Below are 12,690 nucleotides of genomic sequence, written 5' to 3'. Positions count from 1 at the left end.
TGCATCAATAGACAGATGCAAAGACTTTTTTTTTTCATTTTCAATTTCAAAACAAGATATTAACCCTGGCTGTTTGGAGTTCACTGTGAACCCTGGCTGTCCTGGAAATCTCTGTAGACCAGGGTGGTCTCCATCTCAGACATCCACCTCCCTGTGTCTGCTACATGCTGGGATGAAATAGCATTCCAAAACCTCCTGGCTTGGAACTCACTGTGAAGCCCAGGCTGATCTCAAACTCACAAGTAAGTATCAGCCTTCCTCTGCTTCCCTACCGCTGGGATTTAAGGCATGCTCAACAATATGTAGTTTGGCGCTCTCTCTCTCTCTCTCTCTCTCTCTCTCTCTCTCTCTCTCTCCCAGCCTCCCTTCAGAAAATTGGCTCCTGCCTCTCTCTCCTTTCCCCTCTCTCCCTCTCCCTTCGTCTTTTTCCTTACATCACCCGCTACTAAGCTCTATATCCCCCACAAAGAAAAATACCAATCTTAAACTGACAAAAAGATCAGCATTGTCACTGGGAGGTTGGGGGTGGCACGCACCTTTAATCCAACATTCAGGAGGCAGAGGCAGGCAGATCTCTCAGATCAGGGCCAGCTTGGTCTACAGAGCTACTGCCAGGACAGCCCACAAAGCTATGTAGAGAAACCTCGTCTCACAAAAACATTGAATCTAATTGCCTTTGTTTAGTTGTTTTCCTGACCATTATCCATAACTTGTAACCAACACACTAAACAAAGACAGACCATCCATAATCCAATTTTGGGAAATGGGGGCATAGTTTTCCAGTGTGTTTCCTGCTGATTGGAGGAACTGATAATCTTATGGGGGACACAAAGAACGTTTAGGATTATGGTCAAGTCCTGATTGGATTATTCGGTGAGGCTGGATCATCTCAGCAGCAGTCTTGAAACTACTGCGGAGGTGGAACTCAGACGAAACAGCAACAGAGGTGCTCTAAAGCGTTGGATCATCTGGGCCATCTGTCCCTATGAGATATTTCAGGGGGTCTCTCTTGAAGAATTCTTATTTTTTTTAAACACTGAATGAACCTACAGCCTCTCGCTTCATGTGGAACCAAAAGCAAAACTTCTCCAAAGTAAAATATCCTTTGGATTAAAAATTTTGACCTCACGGCCTTTTTCAAATATCTAGGTTGGACTAATTCCAGCAGACTTCTATCTACTCAAATGTCTTTTAGCGCTGATTTTGGCTTTTTGAGATAGGTTTTCTGTGTTTCTTTGGCTGTCCTGGATCTAACTCTAGACCAGGCTGGTCTTGAACTCAGTTCTCCCTATCTCTGCTTCCCAAGTGCTAGGATTAAAGGCATGTGCCACACCCATCTCCTTTATTTTAAGGGCTTCATCCTTTTTCTCTCACAAGCCTACATGTATTTTTGAACCCATTGTAAAACATTTATAGCCTTCTTGCCCCATCTGAATCTGTCTTTCCTGCATCTCTATCTTGTTCTGACCACAGAGTCTCTAATCTGCTAAACAGCAGGGCTAGGATTAGAGCTGCAGCTTTGGCAGCTGGTTCTGCTCCATTCCTTGGCTTCCTAATATTAATAGTCTAGCTTCATGGTGACACTAGCGGTAGCCATGTTTTTGTTACAAGTCTGGCGTTAAGGTCCTAGCCACTACCAAGAAGCCCGTGTACTGCTCATTAACTCCATTTAAGTGTAGGTGAAAGAGAATCTCAAAAGAGCTGGGAGGAAACCAGGCATAGTGGCACAAGCCTTAAATCCCAGCACTAGGGAGGCATAGACAGGCAGATCTCTGAGTTCGAAGCAGAGTGTCATTGAGTTTGTGGACAGCCAAAAATACAGAGAAACCCTCTGGGAGTTTATTGCTGCTAAGGCTTAGTCAGGAGGCTCCTTTAAAAAAAAAAAAAAGTAAACCCAGCCTTCCTGAAAAAAAAAAAGATGGTTATGAAAAAGCTGCACTTGACCACGTGGCCAGCGCTTTAGGTTCTGCCTCTTCCTGGGGCTGGAAGATGGCCCCCTCACTCAATTACCTCTTCTGGTTTACCAGCTTTCTGTTATTGTTGGTTTCCTCGTGTGGGTGCCAGTCAGGGTTGCAGCAAGGATAGGCACAGCAGGAGAGGAAGCTAAACCAGGGAGGATGGGAGCTGGGATCACAAATGCTTCTCCTGAACCCAGGTGGGTAGGTTTGGGTTCAAATTCCTGGAGCTAGAATTCCAGTCCCAAGTCTCCCTGAAATGGTGGCCAAAAAGACTCAGGCAAACCGCTATTTCATAAACTCGCATACAAAACAATTGGGTGCTAAATGAAGTAGGACTAGTAAAATCTAGGAGAAATTGGGGTTCACCCTGGAGATCTAAATAGCAATGCAGCCGGTCTCTGTCTCTTACCTAAAGCTCAAACTGAAAATGGTGATCGTGCCTCCAGGAATCTCAGTATGAGGCTGTGAGAGCTGTCTCCTTCCATTTTATAATCCTCTCTAGAGCTATGATTAAAGTCATGCACTGCTGGTTTCTATGGCAATTAGTGATGCTACTGGGATTAAAGGACTGTGTTACCACTGCTTGGCTGTAAGACTGACCGAAATGGCAATTTTACTCTCCAGAGGCAAGCTTTATTTATTAAAATACAATCAAAGCTGGTCTGTGGTGGCACACGCCTTTAATCCAAGCACTTGGGAGGCAGAGGCAGGCGAATCTGTGAGTTCGAGGCTAGCCTGGTCTACAAGAGCTAGAACCAGGACAGGCTCCAAAGCCAGAGAAACCCTGTCTCGAAAAGACAAAAAAGAAAAAGAAAAAAGAGAAAGTGGTCAGGGTTCCCTGCCCTGTGGTAAGTCCTAGGTCCTCCCCTCTCCGTCCATTCCGAGGAAGGTGAACATCCAAACTGGCTAGGCTCCCACAAAGCCAGCACATTACGTAGGTTCAAAACCCCGTGACATTGTCCTTGGCTTCTCATCAGCCCTCATTGTTCGCCATGCTCAGAGAGTCCAGTTTTATCCCATGCTTTTTCAGTCACAGGAGGGGGAGAGGAGTGGAGGGAGGGGGAGAAAGGTGGGAGGAGGGGGAGGAAAATGGGAGGCTGGGAGGAGGTGGAAACTTGTTTTTTTTTCTCCTTTTCTCAATAAAAAAAATGGAAAAAAAAAGAAAAAAGAGAAAGTGGGAAGTACACTTGGAAGCTTTGGCACAGGAGACTACTTCCTAAATATTATCCCAGCAGAACAGACAGGACCTCCTGAAACTGAAAACTTCTGAAAAGCAGGAACAAGACAAAGATCAACAGGACAAAACTACAGCCTACAGAATGGGAAAAGATCTTCACTAACCACACAGACAAGTCTGATCTTCAAGAAATACAAAGAACTCAAGAAACTGGTCACCCAAAGAACACATAATCCAATAAAAAAAATAGAGTACAGACCTAAACAGACAACTTTCAGAGGAATCTAAAATGGCTGGAAGACACTTAAGGAAATGTTTAACACCCTTAGTCAACAGAGAGGTGCAAATCAAAACTCTGATATACTATCTTACACCTGAAACAGTGGCCAAGATCAAAAACATCAATGGCAACTTATGCTGGAGAGCTTGTGGGGAAAAAAGAACACTTCTGCATTGCTGGCAGGAACGCAAGCTGGTACAACCCCTTTGGATGTCAGTGTGGTGATTTCTCAGGAAATTAGGAACAACCTTCCTCACGACCAAATAATACCATTTTGGGGTATATATTCAAAGAATGCTCCATCATGCCAAAAGGCAGACAGATCTCTGTGAGTTTGAAGCCAGTATGGTCTACAAGAGCTAGTTTCAGGACAGGCTCCAAATCTACAAGAAAAACACTGTATCAGAAAAAAAAAGGAAAGAATATATAGAAAGAAAGAACGAAAGAAAGAAAGAAAGAAAGAAAGATTCTCTGTGTATCCTAGACTCTAGTCTAGGCTGGCCTTGAACTCCAAACTGCCTGCCTCTGCCACCTAATGGTTGAGATTAAAGGTGTGTACCACTTCTGGCTGTTTTCAATGAATAAGTTAATCATAGTTATAGTCTAAGTTTTTTCCTGTGTTTAGATCTGATCCAACATCAACAAAATCCCAGATGGAGTAAGATTAGACTCAGTTTTAGAATCAGAATATGGAATTAGTCTGGGAGGGTGTGACTACAAAGGGGCGGGTTCAGTGGGAAGGGTTATAAAGAGTCAGAGTGGCCAGAGAAACCCTCAGAGTCTCTGAAACCTGGAGACACGACGTTTCCCCGCCTGGATTTGGAGGCCTATCACCAGTATCCAACTCAGGTAAGTCCCTTAGCTCCACCATCTATGCAGCCCAGTCTAGCCTTGTCTTGCTTCAATAATGTGTGTATTCTTTTAGTTTGTAGGGAATTCTGTTTCTTTTGCTTTTGGAGGTTTATTTATTGATATATATTGAGCTCTACATTTTTCTCTGCTCCCCTCCCTGCCTTTCCCCTCCACCCTTTAATTCTCCCACAAGGTCCTCATGTTCCCAATTTACTCAGGAGATATTGTCTTTTTCTACTTTCTACTTCCCATGTAGTAGATTAGATCTATGTAAGACTCTCTTGGTGTCCTCATTGTTGTCAAGGTTCTCTGGGATTGTGGTTTGTAGGCTGGCTTTCTTTGCTTTATGCTTAAAAACCACCTATGAGTGAGTACATGTGATAATTGTCTTTCTGTTTCTGGGTTACCTCACTCGAAATAATGTTTTCTAGTTCTATCCATTTGCCTGCAAAATTCAAACTGTCGCTATTTTTTCTTTTTTGCTGTGTAGTACTCCGTTGTGTAAATGTACCACATTATCCATTCTTCTATCGAGGGGCAGTTATGTTTTTTCCTGGTTCTGGCTATGATAAACAAAGCTGCTATGAACAGAGTTGAGCACACGTCCTTTTGGCATGATGGAGCATTTTTTGAATATATACCCCAAAATGGTATTATTTGGTCGTGAGGAAGGTTGTTCCTAATTTCCTGAGAAATCACCACACTGACATCCAAAGGGGTTGTACCAGCTTGCGTTCCTGCCAGCAATGCAGAAGTGTTCTTTTTTCCCCACAAGCTCTCCAGCATAAGTTGCCATTGATGTTTTTGATCTTGGCCACTGTTTCAGGTGTAAGATAGTATATCAGAGTTTTGATTTGCACCTCTCTGTTGACTAAGGGTGTTAAACATTTCCTTAAGTGTCTTCCAGCCATTTTAGATTCCTCTGAAAGTTGTCTGTTTAGGTCTGTACTCTATTTTTTTTATTGGATTATGTGTTCTTTGGGTGACCAGTTTCTTGAGTTCTTTGTATTTCTTGAAGATCAGACTTGTCTGTGTGGTTAGTGAAGATCTTTTCCCATTCTGTAGGCTGTAGTTTTGTCTTGTTGACCTTTGTCTTGTTCCTGCTTTTCAGAAGTGTTCAGTTGAAGGAGGTCCTGCCTGTGCTGCTGGGATTATATTTATTTAGGAAGTGGTCTCCTGTGCCAAAGCTTCCAAGTGTACTTCCCACTTTATCTTTTTCCTTTTTCTTTTTTGTCTTTTTGAGACAGGGTTTCTCTGGCTTCTGTCCTGGAACTAGCTCTTGTAGACCAGACTAGCCTCAAACTCACAGATCTGCCTGCCTCTGCCTCTGCCTCCCAAGTGCTTGGATTAAAGGCATGTGCCAAACCGCCCGGCTATCGAAAGGCCTGCGGGATTAAAGGCTTCGGCCACTTTGGCCCTAAAGCCATGCATTCTTATGCATGCCTTAAATCCCAGCACAAGGGAGTCAGAGGGAGGGTGGTCACTGAGTTTGAGGTCAGCATAGTCAACACAGTGAGTTCCATTCCAGCAGGTGTTGGCATGCTATTTGAGCCCAGCATGGAACAGACAGAGGGAGGTGGAGGCTAACCTGGTCTCCAGAGGGATCTCCAGGAGAGCCAGGGTTCACAGTGAGTTCCACAATGGCAGGGTTACTACCTTGTATCTAAATAGAAAATGAAACAAAGTAATTTGCACCTGCTGATTGATGCAGGGACTCCTCTTTCTGGAGCCTATACTGTCCTCAAACTTGAGGAAAGCAGCCTGCTTCCATCTACTCAGTGTCCAAATGAAAAGGCTGAGCTATCCGCTGACATTTGATTAGAAATCCTGCCCCTTTCAGTCTTCCTAGTTTCAGAAGAACTCAGGAAGCTGTTCTGGTGCTCTAGAAGTATTAACAGTTGTGGTATTTATTGTTCTAGTGAGTTTCCTTCCTCGAGAATGTGAATTTTCCTTCCCATCTCTAGTCTTCTCTGTTGTGGCATTTTAGTTGTATTTTTTGTTTTTTTCTCTGGCGTTGGATCCTGTCCTGGAACTAGCTCTTGTAGACCAGGCTGGCCTCGAACTCACAGATTCGCCTGCCTCTGCCTCCCAAGTGCTTGGATTAAAGGCGTGTGCCAACACAGACCAGCTTTGATTGTATTTTAATAAATAAAGCTTGCCTCTGGAGAGTAAAATTGCCACATTGGTCAGTCTTACAGCCAAGCATTGATAACACAGCCCGTTAATCCCAATAGCATCACTAGTTGCCATAGAAACCAGCAGTGCATGACTTCAATCCCAGCTCTAGAGAGGATTATAAAATGGAAGGAGACAGCTCTCACAGTCTCATTCTGAGATTCCTGGAGGCACGATCACCATTTTCAGCTTGAGCTTTAGGTAAGAGACAGAGACTGGCTGCATTGCAATTCAGATCTTTAGGTTGAACCCAATTTCTCTGAGTTTTTACTAATCCTGCTTCATATAGCACCCAATTGTTTTTTATGCGAGTTTATAAAAAAGTTTTTTTGCCTGAGTCTTTTTGGCCACCATTTCAGGGAGGCTTGGGACCGGAATTCTAGCTCCAGGAATTTGAGCCCAAACCTACCCACCTGGGTTCAGGAGAAGCATTTGTGATCCCAGCTCCCATCCTCCCTGGTTTAGCTTCCTCTCCTGCTGTGCTTATCCTTGCTGCAACCCTGACTGGCACCCACATGAGGAAACCAACAATAACAGAAAGCTGGTAAACCAGAAGAGGTAATTGAGTGAGGGGGCCATCTTCCAGCCCCAGGAAGAGGCAGAACCTAAAGCGCTGGCCACATGGTCAAGTGCAGCCTTTTCATAACCATCTTTTTTTTTTCAGGAAGGCTGGGTTTACTTTTTTTTTTTTTAAAGGAGCCTCCTGACTAAGCCTTAGCAGCAATAAACTCCCAGAGGGTTTCTCTGTATTTTTGGCTGTCCACAAACTCAATGACACTCTGCTTCGAACTCAGAGATCTGCCTGTCTATGCCTCCCTAGTGCTGGGATTTAAGGCTTGTGCCACTATGCCTGGTTTCCTCCCAGCTCTTTTGAGATTCTCTTTCACCTACACTTAAATGATGTTAATGAGCAGTACACGGGCTTCTTGGTAGTGGCTAGGACCTTAACGCCAGACTTGTAACAAAAACATGGCTACCGCTAGTGTCACCATGAAGCTAGACTATTATTATTAGGAAGCCAAGGAATGGAGCAGAACCAGCTGCCAAAGCTGCAGCTCTAATCCTAGCCATGCTGTTTAGCAGATTAGAGACTCTGTGGTCAGAACAAGATAGAGATGCAGGAAAGACAGATTCAGGTGGGGCAAGAAGGCTATAAATGATTTACAATGGGTTCAAAAATACATGTAGGCTTGTGAGAGAAAAAGGATGAAGCCCTTAAAATAAAGGAGATGGGTGTGGCACACGCCTTTAATCCTAGCACTTGGGAAGCAGAGATAGGGAGAACTGAGTTCAAGACCAGCCTGGTCTAGAGTTAGATCCAGGACAGCCAAAGAAACACAGAAAACCTATCTCAAAAAGCCAAAATCAGCGCTAAAAGACATTTGAGTAGATAGAAGTCTGCTGGAATTAGTCCAACCTAGATATTTGAAAAAGGCCGTGAGGTCAAAATTTTTAATCCAAAGGATATTTTACTTTGGAGAAGTTTTGCTTTTGGTTCCACATGAAGCGAGAGGCTGTAGGTTCATTCAGTGTTTAAAAAAAATAAGAATTCTTCAAGAGAGACCCCCTGAAATATCTCATAGGGACAGATGGCCCAGATGATCCAACGCTTTAGAGCACCTCTGTTGCTGTTTCGTCTGAGTTCCACCTCCGCAGTAGTTTCAAGACTGCTGCTGAGATGATCCAGCCTCACCGAATAATCCAATCAGGACTTGACCATAATCCTAAACGTTCTTTGTGTCCCCCATAAGATTATCAGTTCCTCCAATCAGCAGGAAACACACTGGAAAACTATGCCCCCATTTCCCAAAATTGGATTATGGATGGTCTGTCTTTGTTTAGTGTGTTGGTTACAAGTTATGGATAATGGTCAGGAAAACAACTAAACAAAGGAAATTAGATTCAATGTTTTTGTGAGACGAGGTTTCTCTACATAGCTTTGTGGGCTGTCCTGGCAGTAGCTCTGTAGACAAAGCTGGCCCTGATCTGAGAGATCTGCCTGCCTCTGCCTCCTGAATGTTGGATTAAAGGTGCGTGCCACCCCCAACCTCCCAGTGACAATGCTGATCTTTTTGTCAGTTTAAGATTGGTATTTTTCTTTGTGGGGGATATAGAGCTTAGTAGCGGGTGATGTAAGGAAAAAGACGAAGGGAGAGGGAGAGAGGGGAAAGGAGAGAGAGGCAGGAGCCAATTTTCTGAAGGGAGGCTGGGAGAGAGAGAGAGAGAGAGAGAGACAGAGAGAGAGAGAGAGAGAGAGAGAGAGAGAGAGAGAGAGAACCAAACTACATATTCTTGAGCATGCCTTAAATCCCAGCGGTAGGGAAGCAGAGGAAGGCTGATACTTACTTGTGAGTTTGAGATCAGTCTGGGCTTCACAGTGAGTTCCAAGCCAGGAGGTATTGGAATGCTATTTCATCCCAGCATGTAGCAGACACAGGGAGGTGGATGTCTGAGATGGAGACCACCCTGGTCTACAGAGATTTCCAGGACAGCCAGGGTTCACAGTTAATTCCAAACAGCCAGGGTTAATATCTTGTTTTGAAATTGAAAATGAAAAAAAAAGTCTTTGCATCTGTCGATTGATGCATGGAGCCTATAGTGTCCTCGAATTTGCAGAAAGCAGCCTGCTTCCATTCAGTGTCCAGCTGACATTAAATTAGAAATCCTACCCCCTTCAGTCTTACTAGTTTCAGAAGAACTCAGGAAGCCATTCTGGTGTTCTAGAAGTTAACAGTTGTGGCAGTGTTTTAGGGAGTTTCCTTCCTCCAGAATGTGAATAATCGTTTCCATCTCTAGTCCTCTCCTTTTTAGTTTTACTTTTCTTTTTTGCCTGTTGTCCTCCTCTTTCTTTGGAGAGACTGCACACCACAGAGAGGTGAATCGTGGCTTTAACTCCAGCAGAAGGTGATGAGAATGGGTAAACAGATCTCAACAATCCCTCAGCACTGACTGCCCTGACAGCTCCCTGTGTGTGCAGAAGGACTTCCTAAATTTACAGTCATTAATGGTCTTTTTCTTTGCCTGCTTCCCCAGGATCATTATTCCTGAAACCATTCACAATGAGAGATCTCGCCCCACCAACACTTCAGCAGCTAGCATTCGAGACCCTACTGAAGAATGAGGCCTTGGCCATTTCTGGTCTGGCAGACTGGCCCTGGATCCTGTTCCCAGCAGCATTTGAGAGGGCCTTCAGGAACAATCAGACCAACATCCTGTGGGCCATGGTGCCTGCCTGGCCATTCACATGCCTTCCTGTAGGAGTCCTGATGAAGACCCCACACCTGGAGACTTTGAAAACTCTGCTTGATGGATCAGATGTGCTGATTACAGAGGAGCCTTGCCCCCGGTAAGCAAGATTCAGCTCGGTTGGAGGAGGCTCTGTGTGTACAAAGCAAGACCATGTGGGGCCAAGGACTATTTGGTCAAAGAGGGTTGAGAATTCTAATAGCATCTGCTTAGAGGATTCTCGAGGCTTTGGCCTGGTCTCAGTCATCTTGGCAATAATAATGTGGAGAAGACGAGAACAGCCACTGAGGATCCCTCAAGGGTGTCTGTCACTCAAAGTTCCGGGTGGAATGAGGCTGGGATTAAGGGGAATGGGAGGACGTGGGACAGGGCTGAGGATGCCTCCCTGGTAAAGTTCTCTTTATACTGAGCATGAGGTCCTGGCCTTGATTCGATGCATAGGAGAAAGCAAACTTTTGGAAGGGAGAGCTGATGTGAGATGTGGATGAGAAGAAGACTGTAGGGCTGGAGAGATGGCTCAGTGGTTAAGAGCATTGCCTGCTCTTCCAAAGGTCCTGAGTTCAATTCCCAGCAACCACATGGTGGTTCACAACCATCTGTAATGAGGTCTGGTGCCCTCTTCTGGCCTGTAGACATACACACAGACAGAATATTGTATATATAATAAGTAAATAAATAAATATTTAAAAAAAAGAAAAAAAAAGAAGACTGTAATATGTATGTTATTTGCTGAGATTGCTACCTGTTTCTCCCACAGCCACGGGAAAATCAGAGTGCTGGATTTGACAAATAGGGATTCCTGTGTCAATCGAAATCAATCCTATGAAAGGGAAATCTTTTATCAGTTCACGAGAGAGAAGACAATGGAGACGTGTCCTTACTCGCGAGTAAAGAAATATTTAAATGTCATAACTGACCTAAAAATCACGAAGAGTGGGTGCAATGAATGTACCACATACTTGTGGCGATGGGCCCAGCAGAGACAAAGTTCTGTTCATTTGTGCTGTCCAAAGATTGATATTTTGACATCAGGATACTTTCCCACTGCCATAGACTTTTTAAAGTCTGCAGATCTCCACTGTGTAAGGGAGCTGCAGTTGAGATATATATCGATAAAAGCCATGGGTCCTTTTGGACCGTACCTGAGACAGATGAGAAACCTTCACACACTCCATTTGCTGTACATTCAGAAGGATTCAAGCATCAGTGGATCTGAAGAGCTGGAAGAGGAGTGCATGAACAAATTGGTATCACAATTACCCAAATTCCACTGTCTCCAGCATCTCTATATCAACTATTCTCCTGCTCTAGTTGGCAGCCTGGCTGATTGTCTCAGGTAAGGAAGGATAAAGAGAGCTTCTCCAGACAAATAACCCACCTTTGGCTTATAGGTTAGGAGGTCCTTGAACGTCAGGCTAAGCACTATCAACCTTGTACACCCAAGGAGATGAGCTCTGTGCTAAGACACCTGTGACCAGCCCCAAGGGTGCCGATAATTGCTCATTAGAGAAAGGTTGATGGGTGCATAGAAAGGGACTGAGTTAGTGGGAAATGGGTGACACTTGCATTGAAGTTGTGGGACCAGGACATGGCAGTGGTGAGGAAAGGACGTCAGGGGATCCTACAGGGAAACCGCTATGGCGTCACTGAAGCTCGCTTGGGGGTAGGTATTCCTTACAGTCTCCATATTCAATCCTCCTGATAGGAAAATCGCTGGTTTTTCTCCTGTGGCCTGAGCCTGGCCCATGCTAGATTTCTGTGATTTTTGTGAGCTGACCACAAAAGGGAGAGTCATGGGCGTTGACCTCCTTCAGAATGGATGAGGGAGAAGTACCATCTGCTACATTGTCAGTTCTAACCATCCTCTTCAACTCCATCTGACAGAAATCTCATTCTCTCTCTAGGTGCCTGAAGAAGCCCTTGGAGACCCTGTCCATCACTCTCTGTTACATCATACAGAGAGACTTGGATTACCTGTCCCAATGCCTGAACCTTTTTGCACTTAAACATCTCGACCTGTCTTACACAATGTTGGACAGGAGTGTTAAGCCACTTGGCTATCTCCTTGAGAGAGTAAAAGACACCTTGCAAACCCTTTACCTGGCCGGATGTCGGCTGAAGGATTCTCAATTTAGTGCTTTGATGCCTGCCCTGAGTCAATGCTCCCAGCTTTTCATGATCAATTTGTATATGAATGAACTGTCTCTACCCGTGCTGAAGCAAGTGCTTCACCACACAGCCAAGCTGAACAAGCTAACCGAAGAGACATACCCTGTCCCTCTGGAGTGCTATGATGGATGCCGTGTGCTTGTACGCAGATTTGATGAACTTGGTCCTGAGCTTCTGGATATACTGAGGTCTGAAAGACAACTCAAGGCAGTCTGTTTTAACGCAGCCGTTTGCCGTAAATGTTGTGTGCGCTATGCCTATGACCTGAAGGGCAGCCATTGCTGGGGAAATCCTGCTGCGGCACATTGCCCCGTGATGCCGAGGGAATACTCTTATGAGCTATGGTTGAAATCCTTTGGATTATTGAACCGTTAGACTGCTCCCCACAGAGACCCACCCCTACCATGAGTAGCAGTGCCCTTCTGTCCACTGCACCAAATAAATGTGCTGTGATTCTGGTTTGCTGGTGTCAGCTTCACAGCACACAGTCCACTCATTCCCAGAATTCTCTGTTTCCGTTTTTTCTTTCTTCATCCTACTCACCTGTAAGTCTCAAAGCTGTATGGGCCATGAAATTCTTTGGGACCCAGGGCACATGACCTCAGACCCTTCAGTCTAGTCGTCTGAGTTCTAAGATTGCTAACCATTACCAGGAGGCCTGGCTTGTAAGCCTAATAGCAGTGGGGCCTTATTCTTCCAAGCTCCTACCCTGTGGTTGTGGCTGGTGACCTTCACATAAAAACATCTTTTAGAGGGGCTGAGGAGATGGCTCAGTGGTTAAGAGCACTGACTGCTCTTTGAGAGGACCTGAGTTCAATTCCTAGCAGCCACAT

At 44.8% G+C, this 12,690-nt stretch overlaps 1 protein-coding gene across 1 annotated transcript; it reads left to right on the top strand.

The window, feature by feature from the left end:
- The first annotated feature begins 9,501 nt into the window (after positions 1-9,501).
- Positions 9,502-12,232, top strand: LOC121448480 (oogenesin-1-like). Its single transcript, XM_041652541.1, has 4 exons — positions 9,502-9,788; positions 10,446-10,575; positions 10,879-11,024; positions 11,593-12,232. Exons 1-4 carry the CDS (start codon positions 9,502-9,504, stop codon positions 12,230-12,232), a joined length of 1,203 nt encoding a protein of 400 aa, XP_041508475.1.
- The last annotated feature ends 458 nt before the right edge of the window (positions 12,233-12,690 follow it).

This window comes from Microtus oregoni, unplaced genomic scaffold (genome assembly GCF_018167655.1).
Source record: "Microtus oregoni isolate MIOR12 unplaced genomic scaffold, Mior012 000005F_ref0000423, whole genome shotgun sequence".
Lineage (NCBI taxonomy): Eukaryota > Metazoa > Chordata > Mammalia > Rodentia > Cricetidae > Microtus > Microtus oregoni.
Note: the sequence above shows the minus strand (reverse complement) of the source record. Positions and strands in the feature narration are given on the sequence as shown.

Excerpts from the sequence above, each read along its gene's own strand:
- LOC121448480 (XM_041652541.1), top strand. The coding sequence starts at position 9,502 with ATGAGAGATCTCGCCCCACCAACACTTCAGCAGCTAGCATTCGAGACC. Across the intron at positions 9,789-10,445 it reads ACAGAGGAGCCTTGCCCCCG|CCACGGGAAAATCAGAGTGC; the intron begins GTAAGCAAGATT and ends TTTCTCCCACAG. Across the intron at positions 11,025-11,592 it reads AGCCTGGCTGATTGTCTCAG|GTGCCTGAAGAAGCCCTTGG; the intron begins GTAAGGAAGGAT and ends TTCTCTCTCTAG.